This window comes from Panthera leo, chromosome B4 (assembly GCF_018350215.1).
Source record: "Panthera leo isolate Ple1 chromosome B4, P.leo_Ple1_pat1.1, whole genome shotgun sequence".
NCBI lineage: Eukaryota > Metazoa > Chordata > Mammalia > Carnivora > Felidae > Panthera > Panthera leo.
Genome location: NC_056685.1, coordinates 123174275 through 123197186, shown reverse-complemented (window position 1 = coordinate 123197186; position 22912 = coordinate 123174275). Strand labels below are relative to the sequence as shown.

Genomic DNA, 22912 nt, shown 5'->3' with positions numbered 1-22912 from the left:
GGGACCCTGTGTTACATGTTGGTTCTTCCAACACTTGGGTTGGGGCGAAATTTGTAAGAACTACTCTCATTTTGCTTGGGGACTCTCTTCAGGGGGAGAAAAGATTTTGTTCATTAGTAGGTCCAAATAAGAAGTAATCTAGCTTTCTTTCTTTCTCAGGTAACTTATTTTCTTTTTAAACTTTAAAAAAAAATTTATTTATTTTTGAGAGAGAGAGAGAGAGAGAGAGAGGAACAGAGTGTAAGCAGGGGAAGGGCAGAGAGAAAGGGAGACACAGAATCCGAAGCAGGCTCCAGGCACCGAGTTATTAGCACAGAGCCCGACATGGGGCTCAAGCCCACGAACTGCGAGATCATGACCTGAGCAGAAGTCAGATGCTTAACCGACTGAACCATCCAGGAGCCCCAGCTTTTTTTCTTTTTAAGGTAAGGCTCAAGAAAATGAAGTAACTCACCAGTGGATGACATTTCCCAGTTTGTTCCAAGCACGAAGTGATTTCTTCGCAATCAATCCCATTGCCTCGAAATCCTTCCTTGCATTCACACTCATTCTGTAATTCCAAGCACAAAGGGGAGACGTGAAAACAACTGCCTTTCATGCCTTGCCATGTGGCCTGAAAACTGAACCACGGAAATCGTAGCTGCTTGGCCCTCTGAGAAAACAGAACGAATGTCTTTCATTTGTTACACTTCCAATTCCAGAGCGGCTGGTCTGCACATTCTACGTTACATTTCCCAGTCTGATTGTTTCTTGCTACTTCCTTTTTAAATTCATCATCCCAGAAGGGCCATACGTGATATGAGACAGCCCATTAAGTTGTGGGAAGAAATGAATAGAATTTCTACTTATGAATTTTTATCTTTAACAACATAACTATTATTTGCTATGTGTGCACTATAAGGTAAATATGTGTAACTTAGATGCAAGTATATGTGGACAGTAGCACCTAAATACGTCTTTACGTGATAGGGCAAGACTTTGTAAACGTGGGTGTTTAATCTCCTCCACTTAGTATTGGGGTAGCACTTTCTCGCACCCCTACCCTGACATATTAAGCCAAATATGGTTTGTCTTTTTATTTGTTTATTTATTTTAAAGTTTTTAAAATTTATTTTGAGAGAGAGAGAACCAATGGGGAAGGGGCAGAAAAGGGAGGGGTACAGAGGATCCGAAGCAGGCTCTGTGCTGACAGCAGAGAGCTGGATGCAGAGCTCAAACTCACAAACTGTGAGATCATGACCTGAGCTGAGATCAAGAGTTGCACGCTTAACCGACTGAGTTACCCAGATGCCCCATGGTTTGTCTTTTAAAATAAATATTCATGGTAATTAGGATTTGTGCCTACTTGGAATATCTGTTTTCAAGCCAACTAGTAACTACTGTGGGCATCCTAAATATGGTCTATTTTATTTCTTACATGGCAGTATAAAAAGACCTTTCTCTTCCTCCATTTCCCACATCAGGATGCCTTTACAATTTGTCCACAGAAAGAAAGAGTAGAGAGGGGATAGATACTAATATGGGTGGAGCTGGGTATTCCTCACCACCCCCAATTCATACGTTAAAATCTTGACCCCAGTACCCCAGAATGTAACCTTACTTGGAAATAGGATTATTATATAGTTAGTTAAGATGAGGTCACACTGGATGTGGGTAGGTCCTAATCCAATTAGACTGGTGTCCTCATAAAAAGGTGGGATTTGGACACAGACAGGCACACAGGGAGAACGCATGTGAAGATGAAGGCAGAGGTCAGGATGATGCACATATAAGCCAAGGAATGCAAAGATGGCCAGCAAACTAGCCAGAGCTAGGAGAGATGCACAGAACAGATTCTTCTTCACAGACCTTTGAAGGAACCAAACTGCCTGCCCACAGCTTGACCTTGGACCTCTAGTCTCCAGAACTGTGAGACAGTACCTTTTTGTTGTTCTATGCCACCCACCTAGAGATACTTTGTCACGGCATCCTTAGCAAACTGATAAAGATACCAAGACATTTTTTTTTCTTTCTCAGATGCAATCTGGCAATTCAGGTGAGTCAAAATGAATGCAATTGCTTGCCAAATGCTTGGTGAGATGTAAGACAGCGGCGAGCTCTTCCAAGGAATAGGATTTTCCATGGCTATAATCACAGTACAGTCGTCATCACCTCTCCAGAGCTGACTGGTCCTAAGCAGTAGCTTTCTCTGCTTCAGTCTCCCTTACATGAGGTTAAGTGAGAGTGATTGACGGATTGTAGAGTTCTACTGAAACTTGTACGGTCAGGTGGTGACTAGGAGTGGGGCTCTGGAGTCTGACTGGGTGTGAATCTCGCACCATGATTTATTTTCTATGTCATGTGAGCAAATTATTTAGCATCTCTGTGCCTCAATTTCCTCTTTTGTAAGATGGAATAATGTCGGTACCTATGTTACAACAAAAGCAAAAATATGCAAGTGGGACTACATCAAACTAAAAAGCTTCTGCATAGCAAAGGAGCCCATCAATAAAATGAAATCACAATCTACTAAACGGGAAAAGATATTTGCAAATTATGTATCTATTAAGTGGTTAATATCCAAAATATACCAAGAACTCATACAATGCAGTAACAAAACAGTAAACAATTCTATTTAAAAATGGGCAGAAGATCTAGATAGACATTTTTCCAAAGAAGATACTCAGATGGCCAACAGGCACACGAAAAGATGCCCAACATCACTAGTCATCAGGGAAATGCAAATCAAAACCACAATGAGATGTCACCTCACACCCGTTAGGAGGCCTATCACCAAAGAGACAAGAGATAACAAGTGTTGGCGAGGATGTGGAGAAAGGGGAACCCATGCACTCTTGGTGGGAATGTAAACTGGTGCAGCCACTATGGAAAACAGTACGGTGGTTCCTCAAAATATGAACACTAGAGCTACCATACCTTCAAGCAATTTCATTTCTGAATATTTATCCAAATTTGAAAAGATATCTGCAGTCTCATGTTCATGGCAGCATTATTTATAAAAGCCAAGATATGGAAGCAACTCAAGTGGCCATTGATAAATGGAAAAAGAAGATGTGAGATATCTATCTATATCTATATCTATATCTATATCTATATCTATATCTATATCTATATCTATATCTATATCTAAATATTACTCAGCCATAAAAAAGAATGAGATCTTGCCATGTACAGCAACATAGATGGACCTCAAGGGCATTGTGCTAAGTGAAGTAAATCAGACAGAGAAAGACAAATACCATATGATCTCACTTATATACAGAATCTTAAAAAAAAAAAAAAAAGTACCCACGTCATAGGTTTGTTGTGACCATTAACCCATTCTCCCCTACTACAAAGGATTAAAAAGCTGCAGTAAGTTCCAGCCAAAGTGCTTCTGTGTCTAGCGGGGAGAAGTCACTGCAGGAGTCCTGCTCCTCTAGGCTCTCTAGTACGTGGCACCTACCTGCCCGGGGCCCACATACAAACAGGTTGCATTGACGTGGCAGCCACCGGTGCCGGGCAACAGGCAGTTGTTGATCTCCGAGCAGTCTCTGCCGTCCCCGGTCCATCCCTCCTGGCACACGCATGTGTGGGTCCCCGGGCCGGTTTTGATGCATTCTGCCTGCAGGAGGAAAAGAAGCAAAATCTCTGAAACCTCAGAGCCACATGATCCCAAAAGCCAAAAAAGGAGGTACATTCTAGAAACGGATGTTTGCATGGAGTGCAATAGAAACAATTATTTCTGTATGCACTGTATCCTATATGCACATTTGCACTGAGATCCACAGAAAAGGTGAGATGATTTAAGGAACAGAATTGCTTGTTGTTGGCCAGCCAATGACCATCACCATGAACATCGCTGTCATTTATTGAGCCAGGGACTGTTGTTAGTGTTTGGCTGGTATAAGCCATCATCTTGAGGAAGGTACTGTTATTGTCTGTGTTACAGGTAAGGAAAGTAGGCTTAGAGGAGGTAAGTAACTTGCCTCTGGTCACACAGCTACAAAACTTCGCAAACTCAGGTCTCCATAATGCTGAAGACCAAGCTCCTAACCATGGTACCAAGTCCAGACCTGTCGGGATGACCACCTTAGGAGGCCGAAAGGCAGCGCGAGAGGAGAAAGGTGCTAGGTATGTTGTTGAGTGGGCGGGACTAGCCCAAGGGGCATCTGGTGGGGGTGGGGCAAGGCATTAACATTGAATTTCACCCTCAGAGCCAAGAGAAGTTACTGAAGGGGTTTCAGCATGGGAGAAACGCGATCTGATCCACCTCAAGTCACTGTGGCTGTGGGTGGGCCATGAATACTTGGTGGGTGGGCCAGAGAGGTTCTAAACTGTGGGTAAGGAATGGAGGTGACTCCGGCCTGGTGGTGGTAATCAAAAGGTATTCTGAAGGCAGCGGTGGGCTTGGGCTATACCTCTGGGCTATATCCAATAATAGAATTTAGTTTCTATTATTGTCCCCAAACCTCAGTTTCTTCATCAGTATAATGGGGATAAGAACATCTGCCCCGTTGGGCTGGCGGGGAGGGAAGAGCAAATGAGATCAGGTGCACTCAAGTCTCTTGTAAGCTGTAATATTTGAATCAGTAGTTTAGTACTAATAATCTCCAATATCTGATCCTCAGGCTGTGCTTTTAAGAGCCCAAAGACCCGCGCTCCTGTGGTCCTGGGACGTCCCTTGCACATGTGGATTTAGGAATGGAAGCTCACAGAAATCACCAGCACCGTCTTCAAAGCTTCAGGAATCCAGCAAATCTGCTAACACGAAAAGCCATCAGACACCACTCTTTTTGGTCAGGATTTCCTAAAACACCAGGCCGCTTGGAAATGAAGACCAACACTCACATTGTGGCTGCAGCCCCCCGGGGTGAATCCTGCGCAAGGGTCCGTCTCTGAACAGAGGCTTCCGTCCCCTTCGTATCCTGCTTTGCAAACACAGCTGCGAAAGAAGAGTGAGTGCACAAATTCAGCCCCAGACGTGGAAGCAGTCACTGCCCAGGAGAAAGCCGGCCAGCCAGGGCTGAACTGGTTCCTGGCCAGGCGCTTGACAGTTTGCCCTTGTGGAGGGAGCCAGTGTAGTCAGGTGGTCACGGGCACTTCGGGGGATCTGCAGTCAGACCTGGGAAGCCAGGCCCCATCTCATAGCAGTCGTGTGACCCTGGACGAGTCCCTTAACCTCTGGGAGACTTTGTTTCCTCCTCGGGAATGAGAGTCTAAAATCTCGCTCCCAGAGCTGTGGAGATGAGATCAGCACGTGGAGCCTTTAGCAGGGCACCTCCACACGCTTGCGTCTCGTGAGGCCCCACGTCTGGCAGCTTTCCTGCTTCCACAGGGCTGGAATCTGCCTCTAGCTTAGCATCTGTGGTTCTGCAGAGAAAAACTCCCGTCCCTTCTATGCAATAGTTTTTAGCGTACTTGAAAATGACAGTCAGATGAGACCTCTCCTCTCTCCCCTCTCTGGTCCCTCAGATTTTGTTTTTTTGGAGCAAGACACTCTCAGGCGTCTGATTCCATGAGAGGACATAGTTTACTGACCCATCACCCTTTCTTTCAGACACGCATTTCAAAATGTCCCATCATGATACTTTAACTATCAAACACGCCGTTCATTCATTCTTTCATTCCACTAATAATTTATTGAGACCCTTCTGAGAGGTGCTGGGTCGCCTGTGGCTTCACCCTATCCCATGTCACTGTGGCAAATTCAATCATATGTGCTTCACAAAAACTTAAATAGAATTGTTTTTCATGTATCAAGGCTCCTGGAGGAAAAAAAATACTTAGTCTGGTACCCACATGAAAAAACCAGACTGATGGGTTCCAACACTGTTTGATTTACCTAAGTTTATATAGTATGTGCAGACCCATGTTGATAGCCCTTTGTTGGTGATTTCAGAGGTTTTAAGGACAGTTTTGATAACTTGTGATTTTTGACTTATGCATGGATGTAGATCCTAACTCTCAAGGCAGATGCATTTCTATTGGACGACCGTGGAGGAGAAGACACAGTCTTTGGGCCCACGCTGCCCACAGTCTAGTGGGGGAGACAGATCATAAGCAGGTAAGTAAGTAACTACGCAATTGCAAATTAAGAAAAATGCTTTAAAAATAAGACCAAGAATACTAGACATTCTCTGCATCTCCCAGAATATTCTTGGGTGGTCACTGACTTTGAAGCAGATTTTCCTGGAAAGGGAAATCTCCTCTGACATTGCCCCTCCCACATCTCTAAGCCCACTTCATGATCTAATGACCAAGAGCCAATTTCCTATAAGATGACTTTAACAGGGGAGTCATTATTAATGGCTTTAGGAAGTAAAAGCATTTTTATTTATTTTTTTATTTTTAAAGTTTATTTATGTATTTTGAGAGACAGAGGGAGAAAGAGAGAGAGAGAAAGAGAGAGAGAGAAAGAGAGAGAGAAAGAGAGAGAGAGAGAGAGAGAGAGAGCACACAAGCTGGGGAGGGGCAGAGAGAGGGAGAGACAGAATCCCAAGCAGTTTCTGTGCAATTAGCACAGAGCCTGATGTGGGGCTCCAACTCACCAACTGTGAGATCATGACCTGAGCTGAGCTGGAGAGTTGGACACTTACCTGACTGTGCCACCCACGTGCCCCAGTAAAGGCATTTTTAAAGGGTTGGAAAGTGGTGGACAAATGTTCATTTCTTTGCATAAGTGGTGATAATAATCATAGTTTCCATGACTGAACACCTGTGATGTGCTAGCCCTGGTGCTGGGTGCTTTTACATTCAGTTTTTATAATCTCCAGTGCCCTGCTACGTAGGCAACATCATCCTTACTGTACTGATGAAGAAAGTGAGACTCAGAGAGGTTAAGCGGCTTACCCACGGTCACACAGCTGATAAGTCTCAAAGCAGGGGGTGCTGCAATTTGAACCCAGCTCAGTCTGAGGTTTTCTCCACAAAAGCCACACTGGCAGCCAGAGAAAGCAGAGCTTTGTTTGCAAAGAGTATAGTTATGGGTGGGGTCTATCTACAGGGAGCACAGTGGCTGTGGGCTGTTAAGGGTGGCGCCTACCTTGCCGTCCCATTGCTGTATTCACAGGTGGCGTGGATATGACAGGACTGTACGTAGGGCCCGCAGGTGGAGGTCTGCTTGTGGCAGAACGTCCCTGTGGAGCCTTCTCTGCACGTGCCGGCCAGGCAGGCCCCGTCACTGTCGATCCTGTTATTGCATGTTCCGTAAATGCACAGACATTCTGGAAGGGAAGGAAGAGGGACATTGAGGGGTTGGGGGAACAAGTGTAGCAATGGGACACATGAGGTATGGAGGAGAGAGACCATCTCCCCTCACCACCCCTCATGCCTACAGAGAAGAACGTGGGGCTGAGGCTGGGGAAGGCTCTGGGGCTATTTCTTAGCTTGTCAAGTGTCTCTCAGTGTGCCTGAGACAGGGAGCTTGGCTGTCCCATCAAGGAGGGGAATAACACAGTCTCAGAAATGCTTTGCGTGTGTGTGTGTGTGTGTGTGTGTGTGTGTGTGTGTGTGTGTGTGAAAGAGGCCAAGGAACTCGGTCTTCATTTACTTCGTGGTTAGAAAGCTTAGTTTGGAAATTTCTGACCTTTCTGGAATCTGTAGAAGGGGTTTCTCATGCCAGCATGGCCTCTGATGTGCAGCTGACACTTGCTCCTCACTCTCTAGCACAGCAAACCAGGATAACTGATAGTCAGTATCTGTGCACTGACCTCGTCCTAGGCACTGGGCCAGACTTGAACTGCACCATCTCATGAACAGTCACCAGCCTCTGAAGGTGAGTGCTTTCATCATCCTCATTTCCAGGTGAGGAAACCGAGGCCCAGGGAGGCGAAGCAAATTGCTTAACTTGCTGCTAAGTTTTCAAACAGGGACTCGAACTTAGGCCTTCAAATTTCATTTCTGTTCGTGCCCAAGTGCCGACACAGTAGGTCAGTGTAGTAGCTGGTGTTCCACATGCCTGTTACCAGTTTCCACTTGAGCTGTTTGCTTTGCTTTTGATTACAGGTGCTTAAAAATTGCAATGTGGGCTTCAGACTCAAGCTCCAATGCATGCGGGAGAGAGAGGAAGGAGGGGAAGTTTCTCAAACTTCAGTGGCAAGGATTTGGGGATTTGGATATGATCAGAAAGGAAGGCATCTGTGGTTCTGCCCCAGGAGGGCGATGGGAGAGGGATTCCTGTGGGTGCTTGGAGCCAATATCCAGGACAGGGAAGAGAGCCAGAGTGAGAGGGCTGGAAAAGCATGGCTGGATTTAAAACAAAAGACTTTTCATAAACTTTTAAACCAGCCAGGGCTTAATTGGCAAGGGACAGGGGGCCAGAAGGAAGGGGAGGCTCTCCCACCAGGGATGGCAGGCAGCCACAGAGCAGGACGAGAGGCGTTGGTGTAGGCAGCCCCCACCAAGCCTTCCCTGACCTCGGCATCCTGCCCCACTGGCCTCATAAAAATGCCAGCGTTAGTAGGCTTTGGAATAAAACTTTATTTTTTCCCCCGAGAAACCTTATTTGGCACAAAGAACAGTGGATTAAGATCGGCAGCCGTGCCCCTGCTGTGCTCTAATGTCCTGGCCATCTTCAAAGGTGGCTATGAAGATCAGACAAGGTAAGAGAGGGGAAGGGCTGTGTGCTTTGTAACAAATGGATGAGTTAGTAGTGAGAGTAGTAACAGCTCCATCTACGGATTTCTTGCTGGTGCAAGCTCTGTGCTAAAGCCTTAAATTATGATCTGACTTCATCAAAAACCCATGACGTGGGTACCAAACTTCATTTTATAAATGGGGAAATTGAGGCTCGATGAGAGACTTTTTCTAAGGTCACACAACCTGTCAGTTGCAGCGTGGGGATTTAACTTTGGTCGGCTTGATTCCACAGCAACTCTGATCTAATCATTTTGTTCTTTCAAGTTCTAATCTTAGTGAAGAAATATACGTCGATATTTATTTTGGTAGATCTATGTATCTCTCCTCTTAAATATATACATGATGCAATTTTAAAAAGCATGATGCATGTTTTCAAGATTATGTAACTGCATTTTTGTTTAATGCCTGGCCAAGGGGCTGTGTCTGCACTATTGCTTTGCTGCAGTGCAGCAGGGATCCCGGCTGAGGGATCCTGGGCTCCTGAGCAGGAGGAAGCCTGGGAAGTGCCACTTACTTTTGTCACACCGGGGTCCATATTTATTGGGGTCGGAGCAGAACTGGCACTGGGAGCCTTGGAAGCCGTCCTGGCAAATGCACGTCCCGTTGCCATCGAGGCCATCTGCGCACTGCAAGCAAAGGAGGCCCCAAGGGCGTTAGGAAAACACTCACCCGTGAAGGAGCCCCAGATGCCATCGTGCCATGGCCTGACTCCTTTGAGTGCAGATTCCATCTCTTTGGGACTCCTTGTAGAAAGCAGAGTTGTATTGGTATCAGGTAGGATGCTAAAACAGCGACAGGCTTGGGCTCCTGAGTTGGGATATCGAACGTTAAGGGAAGCCATTCAGGGAGGAAGGGGGTCGCGGTGGCGCACTGGGAACCTGCAAACAATGCTTGAGGGATGGTGTGACAAGCCACCGACCTTCAGCAAGAAGGCTGGCCGTTGTCTCCATTGCTCTGCTTTATGACTTCAGACAGCAGTGTCTCCCCCTGCAGCGTAAGACTTTTTGCCTTTTCAGCCTTTTCCAGGTTGGCTTTGCAGCGCTCGCCGCGCATCCCGGTCGGGCCCCCGGGCCTCCCGCCGTCAGCTGCAGTAGCTGATTAGTACCCGCTCTGCCCTGTTCTCCTCACCTCGCCTCAACCTGCTCATGAGTGCGGTTTTTCCTTCCCCTCAAAAGGGGCATATTTCAGATCTGGGTTTCTTAAATGTGTAGATCTGTAATTTCCCATGTGAACCGTAGCTCGTTTTACCTTTGTTTGTTTAGCCTCCAAACTAGGTGAGTTAAATTTGGGCCTTCACATTTTACTAGGTTTTGGAGGTGGGTTGAAAAAGGCAATCACCCAGGGGCACCTGGGTGGCGCAGTCAATTAAGCGTCTGACTCTTGATCTTGCCTCTCAGGTCATTATCTCATGGTTCGTGAGTTTGAGCCCCACATGGGGCTCTGTACTGATGATGCGGAGACTGCTTAAGATTGTCTCTCCTCTCTCTGCCCCTCCCCCGCTAGCACTCTGTCTCTGTCTCTGTCTCAAAATAAATAAACTTAAAAAAAAAAGCAATCACTGGGCAGTGCTTTTTTTTGTTTGTTTAAATTATCACAGAATCTTAGTTTTGGAAGGAATCTTGGAGGTCAATGCAGGGTACCCTGCTACCTCCCATAAGAGGAAAGTGGGGTCAGAGGGAGCCTTGTTGAGCTATCCAAGGTCAAGTGGTCAGCAGCAGGAAAGCAGACACTGGAACACCACCAGACTCCCCACTCCCCACCCCTGTTGCCCTCTGTCCCCAGATTCCTTCTGCTGCAGAACCTTCTGTTCTTTTAGCAACTGATCTATTTCTTGTACTTCCTGGGAGTAGTGGTTGACACTGTAACACTTCTTGGTTTAGTGATTTTAAAACTTATTTTCCCACTTGACTTAGGACAGGTCAACCTCAGCATTCATGACAAAGTTTTCATTACCTGGCCGTTCCCAGAGCACGGATTCGAGAAGCCTCCTGGACACTGGTTGCAGTCCGGCCCGTAGAAGCCTTTGCAGCACTTTGGTATCTGAAAAACAAAATGCATGTTGCTTTTTGAAACCGCAAGCAGAGTGCCAATTTCTCAAAGGAAGTATATTTTAATTTCCATTATTATAATCAACCCTGTGTGAGCCCGACTTTCTCTCTTGCAGATGACAGCACGGCTGGTGCACAGCCATCTGCTCGCCACACACGTACTAAGGCTGACCGCGTGCCAACCCGGCTCTGGCACCGTGAGAACGAGACATGAAGGCTTGTGCTCATGCAGCCCATGGTCTATCAAGTCCAGGAAGAGACCACAAATTAAAAAAAAAAAAAAGAAAGGAAGAAAGAAAGGAAGGAAGAAAGAAATAAAGAAAGAAAGAAAGGAAGGAAGGAAGAAAGGAAGGAAGAAAGAAATAAAGAGAGAAAGAAAGGAAGGAAGAAAGGAAGGAAGGAAGAAAGGAAGGAAGGTAGAAAGAAAGAAGGAAGGAAGAAAGGAAGGAAGGAAGAAAGAAAGAAAGGAAGGAAGGAAGAAAGGAAGGAAGAAAGAAAGGAAGGAAGGAAGGAAGGAAGGAAGAAAGAAAGGAAGAAACAAAGAAAGGAAGAAAGAAAGAAAGGAAGGAAGGAAGGAAGGAAGGAAGAAAGAAAGAAAGAAAGAAAGAAAGAAAGAAAGAAAGTAAGTTTGCAAGATCTGTAATTGCTGGGAAGACAAAATACTGTAGTGAAATGGTGGCAGGTGGGGACAAAGGTCAGGGGAGACTGGGGGGCCACTGTGCATTGGGTGGTGACAGGGGGTGAGTTAAACACTTGAAAGATGAACCAGTTCCAAGACAATCCTGGAAGAGCTCTCCGAGGGAGGGAGGGGAAAGCGTGCACGTTCTGATGTGGGAGTGAGGGTAAGAGACAGGTCGGAGCCCTGGCAGAGGCTGGGCCATGCGGGAGCATCGGGAGTGTAGGCTCTGTGTTAAGAGCCATAGGGAGCCACAGGAGAGATGGATGCAGGGAGGGGGGTGACCCAGACGCCATGTAGAGTCCGCCCTTCCATTCCCCTGTAGGAAGACATTGCCAAGGCCCCACCAGCAACCTGTGAGCCCACAGACCCTGAGGCCCAAGAGCGTCGCCCTAGAGCTGCCCTTTGCTGCTGGCCTCACCTTCACAGTGGCATTACAGTATCTGGCACAGCCGCTCTTCAGGCTCCTTATTCTGCCAGTGTAGACACATCTGTGTGTGAAGAGCGTCTGGAAGAAAGCCAATGGGAAAAATGCACTGAGTCTGTGTTTTGAGGTCCTCTGGGGGTTGGTCAGCTTCTGCATATACTGGACATCCTACTTCCATTTACTGTCGATGTCAGGGAAGCACCCCAGAGCACACCAGCCCACGTGGCTCCCAGCCAGAGCTCAGTCACCTTCTTTAGGCCTCGGTTACCTTCTTGGTAGAATACAGGCGGGATTTGCACAAATAAGGGCACATTTATCTTTACATCTCCTCTCGTGCCATAGCAGACATTGCCAATCAATCAGGGAACACTTTCCTGTTCATCCAGGATGTGGCTTAGCCTCCCCTTCCGATCAATAGCCATCCCTAAGTTCCTGCTATATAGAAATTTTGGAGGCAGTAGAGTCTCTCTCTAATTTGTAGAAAGATCTACAATCAGGAATGTTGTGTATGGGTAGGGGGGCAGGTTTAAATGCAACTTTTCCCTCTGTAACCCCTGGTGCCTAATCATAATTATCTAGAGCTCCCATTTCAGTGAGAACTTACTAAGGGCAGACACATTGCATATATGAGGTCATCTATCTTTAACTCCATGTGGATATTTTTCATCCCTCTTTGTAGATGAGGGAACTGAGGCCCAGACAGGTAAATCTTTTTTTTCTAAAATGTCCCGAGAATGGGTCTTACCATGTACTAGCTTTAGGATAGCAGAGGCAAGTCACGTAGTCTCTGTGGGCCTCAGCTGCCTCATCTGTGAAATGGGACGATAATGCTGACCCCAGGTTTTATCATAAGCATTTTGTCCCTGGCTCAAAGTTTATGTTAGAGAAACGTTGATGCTGAAGCTTAAGAAGGTAGCACTGAGAATTTCACAGACTATAAAATCCTAAAATCTGAGATATATAAAGGAATTTTGAGGACACTGAGGAAGGAATATTCAGTCCTCTTGTCGGATCTCAGGATAATTAAGCAAGTCTAGATCATAAGAGCCTGCGAAGGGCAGTTCTGAGGCTTTTCTGGTTCTAACCCATGGTCTAATTACCCCTTCTTCCTCTCCTTCTTTTTCTTACTTGGGCTGAGACAATGTAGAGTCATGGTTTTGCCACATATTAGCTGTGTGACCTTGTGCAAGATATTCTATGTTTCCTTACCTCATTCCCAGATTACACGATGGATATAATGATAATATACCTACCTCATAGGTTTGCTATATAAAGCATTTAGAACAATGTCTGGCACACAACAATTACTGATGGTAGTCAACATGATTTCCTCTTTTCTCCTCCCTCTCCATATTCCCTGGTTGACAGCATCCTGCAGGACTCAGCGGTGATGGCTGTACTGAGCAAAATAAATACCTGAACAGCTGTGCCTATTTAATTTTAACGTTTTGCCTTATTAAGTGCTTCTCAGTAGGATTGTGTTAAAGATCTCATGTCCTTCCCTAGTGATCTATGCTAGTGTTGAATGAAACTTCTGGTTGATATGCTCTTTTTTAGGACAAAGTTATAGGCAGAAATTTCTCTCATCAATTTTACCTTGGAGCATTTTGCTTTTGCCACCAGTAGAGTCCTTGACATATGAATTCTGGATTGTTATATACTATCTGTTTCCTTGTTAGATTAGAGCTTCTCAACACAAGAACAAAACCAGAACAAAAACAGTAACTCATTTGTCTTTATGCTCTAGGAACCAGCTCTCAATAGATGTGTCCAGAATTCAGTGAAACTTGAAAAGGGTTTGACGGTCCTAACATCATTTTCTTGATAGTCTTTGTATTTCTATCTAGAAAAATGCTTAGGAAGGGCAAACAGGAGTATGCTGTGGCAGAATGTGCCAAATAAGGCCATTTCGGCATAGAGATTATTTTGAAAAACAGCAGATAGAAAAGGGACACTCTGGCTTCTGACCTCCCCATTTCTTTCTGAAAACAGATCAAACTGTCCTGTGAAAGATGCCCTCCCTGCATCAGGACCCAAGAGACATCTTGTCACCAGAGACAGGAAGCTGAAGTCAAGAAAAACCTGCACCAATGGACCTTGTTAAAATAGCTGTGAACTTCCTCCAGCCTCCCTGTACGTTTTCACGACTTTTCCACGATTGCCTCTCTTTAGTCAACCTACTATATAAAAGTTTGGGTTTTGCCGTTTCTTCGCGTCTTCATTTTCCTCAGGGGGCTCCCAAGGAGCATGTTAAAGCTGTGAACTTTCCTCTTGTTAATCCGTCTAATGTTAATTTAATTCTCAGGCCCAGCTGGAGACCTTCAGATGGTGAAGGTAAAGGTTTGCCCCCCCTGCACAAACTTAGGAGGGCTAAGTAGGGAAGGAATGAACCTTTACTGAGTAGCCGCTTGATTTAGGTATTGTACTTGGGTTTTTATCTATGCTAATCCTATTATTGTTATTATTATTATTATTATTATTATTATTACTTACAGACAAAGGAAGTTAGTGTAAAGGTTAAGCAATGCACCTAGGGTTAATGAGCAAGTATTCAAACACAGCTCTGTTACCCTCCCCCATATAGTAGGCTAAGAGCTAGTGTGAAGTTACCCCAGTTGGAATAGATATCTTTTTTCTTTTTCAGTTTATTTATTTGAGAGAGAAAAAGAGTGAGCAGGGGAGAGGCAGAGAGAGAGGGAAAGAGAGACAATCCCAAGCAGGCCCCACACGGCTAGTGCAGAGCCTGACGTGGGGCTCGAACTCACAAACTGTGAGATCATGACCTGAGCAGAGACCAAGAGTCAGATGCTTAACTGACTGAGCCACCCAGGCGCCCCTGAATTAATATCTTTTAAGAAGAAAGGTAGAAAGGATGAGAAACACCACCAGTGGGGGTTGCTTGGGTGTTGTGTGGTTTCATGAAGCTGTCACACTCACTGTGCGCTCAGAATTAGCAGGACATTTGCTCCAATACACCAGGGAACAGCTCACACAGGTGCCCTGGAAGGGAAGACAATGGATCAGTACAGGCGCCCCTGGAAGAGGGAGCAGGGACCACCCGATCCAGTCTCATGTGTCCCTCCTACGGAGGGGGTTCCACTAGTTCAACACTCGAGGCCTCTGTCTCCACTCCCCACTGATGCCTCCCCAGCGAGGAGTGAAGTCAGTGCCAGAGGGATTGGGACCTGGAGCTCAGCCTGTTCAGAGCGGCCCACTCCACCCCCACTTTCAGGGTCAGATTGTGGGTCCACCGGCCTCAGGCTTCTGATTGACTCTGTGCCATGTAAGGCACCCGTCCCCAGGGAGGCACTGCAGTTGTCCACCTGCTAGGGGTGACACATTAGTGCTGGCCGCACACTTATGGCCTTGTTCTCCAATTAGCTTCCCACCAATGGAGCTGAATGTTGAATCTCTGCCTTTCACTCCCTTGGGCTTCTTGCTTCATTGGTTCTGAATTCAGGAGGAAGGAGAGGGGTGTGTGCCTCCAAATCTTCCCAGATCAATTCTCTGACCGTCTCTATTGGGCTCTGTGCTCCAGCAGGTAGATGTCAAAGAACAGTCTCTCAGCCTCTCCTGCCAGCTTCTGATTGGTCTTGGCCAATGTGACGTGCCAGCAGGAGACTGGTGGGTAGGAGGAGGGCAAGATCAAGGTACTTCTTCCCTACATCTCTGCTTGGATATCATTCCTATAGCTCCTGATAGATGTCACTTCTTCCATCCTTCCAGCCCTCATTGGGTTCAGGTACCTCCAGTCCCTTCCCTCCTCACTTCCTTGATCTTGGGTGGTAATGGTTTCCTGCCATTACTTCTCCTTGGATGCCCCAGCATCACTGGTTTGTCTCCTTAGCCCCGCCCACCTCTCTGTAGTAGTTTCATTAAAGTCTCTTCATTTGAACTGTTGGGATAAGTTCTGTTTCCTGTGGGGGCTCTAACTAGAACAGAGAATTATTAATTAAACCTCTAAACATACATACCTAAAGGCAGCTATGGGTTCAAGCTGGTGAAAATTGAGACTTCTAGACACTGCCTGCCTCTCCTAGTCTGTGTTGCCCTAAATATTTCACAGAGAATGCATTTGTACTTTTAATAGACCTCATCAAAACCATCCTAAATCAAGTAGAGCATATAGATTTGGCCTTAAACCCAGAGAAAATAGTAAAAGAAGACCATCCTAAGGCAGGTGTTGGCAAGCTCTTTCCCCTATTAAACCAAAATCCTTTGGGTTGCCTCTCAAAGTCACATATTGAGTTGCAGCTGCTTGGGGTGGGGAAGCTCTGAAGTCAATAATTAGATTCCTGTTGAGTCTTTCTGGCAGAGGCCCTAGTTTCCTAAATCTTTCACCTTTGCAATAGAAGATGAGACTATTCTCAGCTGGTCTGTTCTGATCTTCACCCCGGCCCAAGCCAGGTGATGCACCTGCCAAAACTTTTTTCAGAGAATGAACCAAGCATAAATCACTGCCAGAAACTGGCTGTGAAAGTGACTCTCTGCCTCTCTTAAAAGGCGGTGCTCAGAGTTGAATCAAATCCTCCTTATGGTATATGAAGGGCACAGAGGGCTAGTCCCATCACAATATCCTAAAACATATCAGAAGAGCCAGCCACAATCCTGTGCCAGGTGTCCAACTGGCTATTTCCAGCCTTCACGATAAGAAGAGGGAATAAACAAAACCTATAAAATGAGGCCATTATTCCTTGTTCAATGCCCATATTCCAAGGATATTTTGAGAACAATCATTGAAGCATTATTGAAGTGTCCTGAAGAGTATTATTGAGTGTCCCAGACCTACTATTGCTGCAACTTTGGGGGTATGGTTTCCATGGGAACTGAAAGATTACATGTACAGCAGTGTTGAAATTTGGGGTGCTTTGAAGAGAAGCAGCTGAACCAAGTAAGTTGCTATGGAAACAGGAAAGGCCATTAGAGGGTACCCAAGCTCTTAGGCAAACAGAAAGTTTGGCATTTGAAAAGAAGAACAGAAAGATGGTTGATTGGTGAGGCCAGAGCATCTCCCTGAGAAGAAGTTCTATTTTAAGTTTCTTAGAGTAAAGCTATGGGCCTGGAGCAAGGTAGTCCCAGGTGACAGAGACAAGGATTGATCCTGCTTCTTCAAGGGTAGTGGGTTGAATAGTGTGTTCCCCACCAAATTCATGTTCTCCTGATTGAGTCTTTGCAAATGTAGTTAGTTAAGCTGGGGTCATACTAGATTAGGGTCGGCTCTGAATCTATTGACTGGTGTCCTTTAAAGAAGCGAAGGGGACACACAGTGACCTACACAGGGAAGAAAGCCAATGCCAAGGATCACTGGGAGGCAGCAGTAGCCAGAAGAGGCAAGGAAGGATCTCCCTTCCAGAGCCTTCAGAGGGAGCACGGCCCTGCTAATCCCTTGATTTCAGGCCACTGGCCGCCAGAATTGTGAGAGAATAAATTTCTGTTGTTCTAAGCCTCTGAGTTTGTGGTAGTTTGTTATGGCAGCTCTAAAAAGCCAATATAGCTGGGAGGCATCGATCATTGTGGAAAATTCCCCAGTGGAGCCTTCATTCACACTTTATGAAATAGGACCTTGGGTCTGCCTGCCTCTTCATGGAGGCGGAAACCCCTCTGGAATGAGTCTCCTGTGGTGAAATTCTCCTTGTCAGCTTCCTGAGAATTGTGAGAGGAAAGAATGTTACCTACTCTGTGGGGCTGTTTAGGGGCCCCTCTTTATTTTTCTAGTTTCCTTACCAATTTCATCTCTCTCTTGGTTTCATCACATCGGTGAGGCAGAATGGGCACAATGGAGGGAGGAACAAGAACTCCAGTCAGGGTGTAGATTCGACCATTTTTGGCAGTGACTTCAGTGTCTTCCATTGCTACACCATTTGCCAGAATCTGTCCCTGGAAAGAAGCAATGACATCTTTTGTTCTGTCCTGCAGGGCACCAGCAATCCTCAGGCAGAGCTGAGTAGGGGCAACCTCTCTAAAGAGCCTTCAACATCACTTAACTTTTTTTTGAGTGGAAGGTTGCTATGAGAAGGGTTGGGCTCATATTCCAGCTCTATAATGTATTTGCTAAGAGACCTTGGCGTAACTGTTTTACCTCTCTGTTGGCGAACTGGGGATCCATTCATTCAGATACATTTATTGACCTTGTATTAAGCTCTGCTTTAGGTGCTGGGGATACATCAGTAAAAAAAAAACAACCCAAAAAACAAAAAAAAAAACACAAAAAAACCACCCCAAAACCAAAACCAAAACCAAACCAGACAAGTTCTTGCTAATGTTGTAGGCAGGGAGCAGAAAATGAATAGATTAGCAAAGAATTCTGACCTCCGCACCACTCCCCCCAAATCTGCTCCACCTGCAGTATTCATGGCAACTCCATCCTTCTGGGGGGTCGAGTCAGAAGCTCAGGAGTCTTCTTCCTCTAATCCATCAGCAAATTCTCTTGAGGCTTCCTTCAAAATAGCTTCAGAATGTATCCACGTCTTCCCACACCCCTGCTCCTTGGTCTGAGTCACCATCGTTCTTCTCTGGGTTATTGCGATCAGCTCCAGACTAGCCTTTCCTGAACATGCATCCGATCATGTCATCTGCCCTGCTTGAAATCCCCCAGGGCCTCTCATCTCATTTAAAGTAAAGAGTTCTTCGGCCATGTGTGACCTGACCCCACTTCTCCTTCTCCCTCCTACTGCCTTGACCTCTCCAACCGCTCCTCCTTCAACCCCTCAGTTCCAGCCATGATGAGCTTGCTGTTTCTCATCCAGGAATATCCTTTCTTTGTTTCCTGTCTCTAGAATGTTCCTTCCTCCAGATATTCATGCTGCTTGTTCCTTCATTTCCTTCAGGACTTTGCCCTGATATTTTCTTCTCCATGAGGATTTCTTGGGCACTTTATGTAAAATGTCAGCCCCACCCTTGCTTCAGCCCCTTGTTTGTTTGTTTGTTTGTTTGCCTTAGCACTTACTACTTTCTAATAGATGCTGTGTTTTACTTACTTGATTTGTTTATTGTCTGTCATCCTATTCACTAGAATGAAAGTTCCATGCAGCTAGAGACTTTTCCCTATTTGCTCAGTGGGCTACATATAGGACCCAGAATGATGTCTAGCACATAGTTGCAACTCGGTAGATACAGAAAAGATGAATTGTCATCATCATCATCACCCACAGTGAATCAACAAGAACCATAATCTGCATGCTGTCAGACTTTGGCTGTATTAGCTCAGAGAAGTACTGGAATAACACTGCCTCACGGAGTTTCTTGAATAAGTCATGTTCCCTCCCACCTCAGGACCTTTGCACATGTTCTCCCTTCTGCCTGGAACTCTCTTCTACTCATCTCTGACCAAGTTTACTGTACTCATCCATTGAAGCTTAGCTAATACATTGCTCCCTCACTGAGGACCTCTAGACCCCCAGACTGGTACAGCCTCCTCCTATTGTAAGCTCTCATTATAATTACAATGACACTTCTTACAATTATAATTAAATAATTAACTGGCTGCTAATTCCTTGTTTAAAGTCTGTTTTCCTTGCTGAAATGTAAGCTTGTCTTCTTCATTGCTTTATCCTTGGCATCTAGTTCAGAGTCTCACACATGTAGCTGCTCAGCAAATTAATAATGAATTGAAATAATGAAATGAAGGAAATAGCAAGTGAATGAAATAATCATAAAGATTGTAAGCCCGTGAGTTAGCATAGAGGTAGGATAACATGGTGAACAAGCATAAGCAGAGCATAAATGCATATGAGTCATGACATCTGCGGTAAAATTTTCACCTACGTTGTTGGTTGTGTTGAACTGTATGATCTGGTTGGCCATGCTCCTAATGTGTGGGGTCGAAATGAGAGTGGCCACTTCAAGCTGCAAAAGAGAACAATAGAGACTTTTTGAGCAATGCATAGAGCCCTGATTTTGTAAAGTTCTCACTGGGAAAAAATAGCCTGGAAGTCTATGAAATAAATAATGGGAGCTTTGATGTCATGAGTTTTGTGGCTTTGAGGATTTCTCTGATAACAGGCTCACTATTCATTGCTAAGGGTATGCTCAGGGCTACAGATAAAGAACAATTGTCACACATTTTCTAGCACTGTAATAATGGAATTTAAGAGGGGTCAGATATGTGGAAAGCAGGGAAAAATAGAGCAGGAAAGTGGGGCCAACCTGAGTAAATGGGACAATGTGGTATCTGACGAGTTCCAGAAGCTTCCGAGATCCCTGCAAAGGAATCAAAATACTTCTTTAGTCATTGCAGAAAACACAACTTTCCCCCTCTTGTGGGTACCTCCTCCAGTGACTTTGGACACATAAATAAAAAATAAGAAAAATAAATGACCCATTAACTCTTCACTGGGAAGTGGAAGGTGAGAAAAACCCCATCTGCAAATAGCTAACATTCACCAAATCCCTGCTTTGTGTCAGGGACTGTTCTGAAAACATTATGCACACATTTTATTTAATTTTCTTAAAAACCTATGGGGGAGGGACTGCTATTGACTCATTTTATGCGTGATAACACCGAGTTTTAAAGACGCGACAGAGGTCACAAAGTTAACCTAGGGTATAAGACTAAGAAGTTCTCAGTCACTCTGCTCCATTACCTCTCTGAGTGTCTAAACCTACATTCTGGATTTTCTAAGAGAGCCTCAGTTTAGGATTCTGTTTTCTTTCTCTATAAATAAATGCCTGCTTGTCAGACCACATACTGGTTATTTAGGAATATACAATCCTTAGGAATATGTGGTCAGGACATTTTCCCCTTCTGTGCTACCATGGTACATGGTCATCTCTCCTTCAAAGCCCTTTCCAAGATTTCTCATACTTCGGAAAAACTGTAGCAGCAGAGGGAAAAAGAGAGCCTTGGGACCATCAGCAGGTCCCCACCGGGGTGCCGTGGGGAGAGCGTACAGAGGTGAGGAGCATGGGGAACCATTCTCTCTGGGGACCAGTGGCCATGGCGGTCTACTGCAGGATGTCTGCAATCTCCCAGTAGAGTCAGAGCTGAGAGTTAGAAGCTTCATAGCCCTTAAGTTCTGCTTCTTTATTTTTGAAAATGTTTATTTATTTATTAGAGACAGAGACAGAGAATGCCAAGCAGGCTCCATCCTGTCAGCTCGGAGCCCAACGTGGGACTCGATCCCATGAACTGTGAGATCATGACCTGAGCTGAAGCCAAGAGTTGGATGTTGAACCAACTGAGCCACCCAGACCCCGCCATCCTTGAGTTCTGCTTCTCACATGGCACAGCCATGGTTACTCTGGCTTGGACAGGAGGAGGATCACAAATCAAGATCATAGTAACCTTCCAGAGGCTGACCATTCTAGGGACACGTTACAATAGAGAAAAGTCCCAGGCCAAAAGAAATCCCTGCTGAATCTGAGTTCCATTCACTCAGACTCCCTTCTGCATTTATTCTTGGTCCCTGTGCCAGGGGAGTTACCCGCAGGCAGCATCCTGGCTTGTCTGGGACGGCCCTGGTTCACACCTATTATTTTGGCAGCCCCATTCGCTCTCAGGTGTCCCGGTGTGGATGATAGATTGCATGGCCACCACATCTATAAGCCAAAGGCAGTATGCGCAGAGCAGGGTTACCGTAAGAATGTTCAAGTTGAACACCAGGTAGCCAGCCCTGGAAGTGATGTTTTCTGGAGCCCTGGCTCTGTTCCTGCATGGCTTTGAGCAAGTCACTTTGACCCTGGGTCTTCACTTCCCCTTGCAGCTGCTTTATGGTACTCAGAAGTGAGGCCTTGGGGGCAGACGTGATACTATTACAAGTTTGGACGTTCAGTGGCAGAAAATGTGAGAAAAAGTGGGGACCGCTGGGGAACGTCAGCCCAAACTGGGCTGCAAACTCTTGCAAGGCAGGGACGGGGCCTGTCTGGCTTATTAATCAGTGTCGCCAGGTGGTACAGTGCAGGACCCACAGCGGACCCTGAGTAAACATCTGCGCCAATAAGTTAAATGGGGGAAGAGGTCCTGGGAAGAGCACTGAGCTGGACGTTGGCGTCTTGAGTTCTAATCCCGAGTCTGCTTCTGTGACCTTGAGCTAGCCACTTAGCTCCTCTAGTCTCGGTTTCACCTGCAAGAGAATGGGCCTGGTGTGGACCCCTTCCAACCCTCTGATTCTGTAGGAAAGCCTTTATCAGCTGGGTAATTCACTTCTAAAGCCCTACGAATTCATTGGTGTTGGATCCTTTTTACAAGAAAGAGGAGAATAAAAGGGACAAAGGGATGGATGAGCGTCATTCCTGCCATTGTGGAGAGCCTGTCTCCTGTCCCATGGCTGGGAGCCATGAAGGTCATCATTCAGTCCAGCGCGGCTCAAATTGACAGGATGTGTGTCCAGGTGCTGCTGGTGTTGGGGAGCTTGTCGGTGTAGTGCATCCTTTCCCTTATGAAGACATTCGCTTCCTCCCTGCTGTTTTAGGTAAAAATACCAAAAAACCAAGCCTTTTGATGCTAGGGCAGAAAGAGAGTGGGTTTTCTACCAAACTGTTAATGTGACCTTCAACTCTTTAATTTCACCTCCCTTTGTCCCATTTTACTTGCAGGGTATCTGTGAGCTGGCAAGGGCCAGTCTCTGGTATCCTCTGCTTTCATTTTGCCTAGTTCAGTGATGAAGTCATAAACTGGGGCTGGTAATCAGTAGCTGTGGTCTCTGTGGGGATAGGGTGGTTTCAGGACAGAAATTTTGCCTCAGGGAGAAGCAGAAAGATACACTGGAAAGGAAACACGGCATTCCAAAATCAGAATTAGAAACCATTCCTCTAATAAAATCAGTTTATTTTCCATTTCCCTGGCTTAGCTGATGGGGGCTTTACTGTCTCCAGCTGAGGTTGTTCCCCGAAATAAAGCTAAAAGATGCTATTAAAATGCATGGAGAGAGAAGGACCTTCCTACAGATTGAGAAGTTTTAACTGAACAGGTTCTGGACCTGAGAAAAGAGCAGAAATGATCATTTTATTCCTCACCTAGGAATTAAAGCAGAAGAACAGTTTGGGCTAAGAAAAAAGAGATTTGAAATTTTTATATTCTTTGTGGGCAGAAAAGTACTGCCTTTGAGAACAAGGAGATTGAGAGCCAGAAGCAGTAGTGTCCTGGTAAATCAGTTCTACGGGGGAAAAAAGTAGCCCAGATTTATAGAGTTGGCCAATTTCTGT

General features: G+C 45.6%; 1 protein-coding gene across 1 annotated transcript in view; it reads right to left on the bottom strand.

The window, feature by feature from the left end:
- STAB2 (stabilin 2) overlaps positions 1-22912 on the bottom strand; it is a 164138-nt gene that overhangs the window by 79647 nt on the left and 61579 nt on the right. Inside the window, exons 16-26 of the mRNA XM_042947554.1 lie at positions 19916-19969; positions 19535-19615; positions 17495-17647; positions 14708-14770; positions 11765-11851; positions 10573-10659; positions 9134-9245; positions 7025-7205; positions 4831-4924; positions 3446-3604; positions 455-550 (exon numbers count right to left, since the gene is read on the bottom strand). Of these exons, the coding sequence (XP_042803488.1) occupies positions 455-550; positions 3446-3604; positions 4831-4924; positions 7025-7205; positions 9134-9245; positions 10573-10659; positions 11765-11851; positions 14708-14770; positions 17495-17647; positions 19535-19615; positions 19916-19969 (1167 nt within the window). The remainder of the gene's footprint in view (positions 1-454; positions 551-3445; positions 3605-4830; positions 4925-7024; positions 7206-9133; positions 9246-10572; positions 10660-11764; positions 11852-14707; positions 14771-17494; positions 17648-19534; positions 19616-19915; positions 19970-22912) is intronic.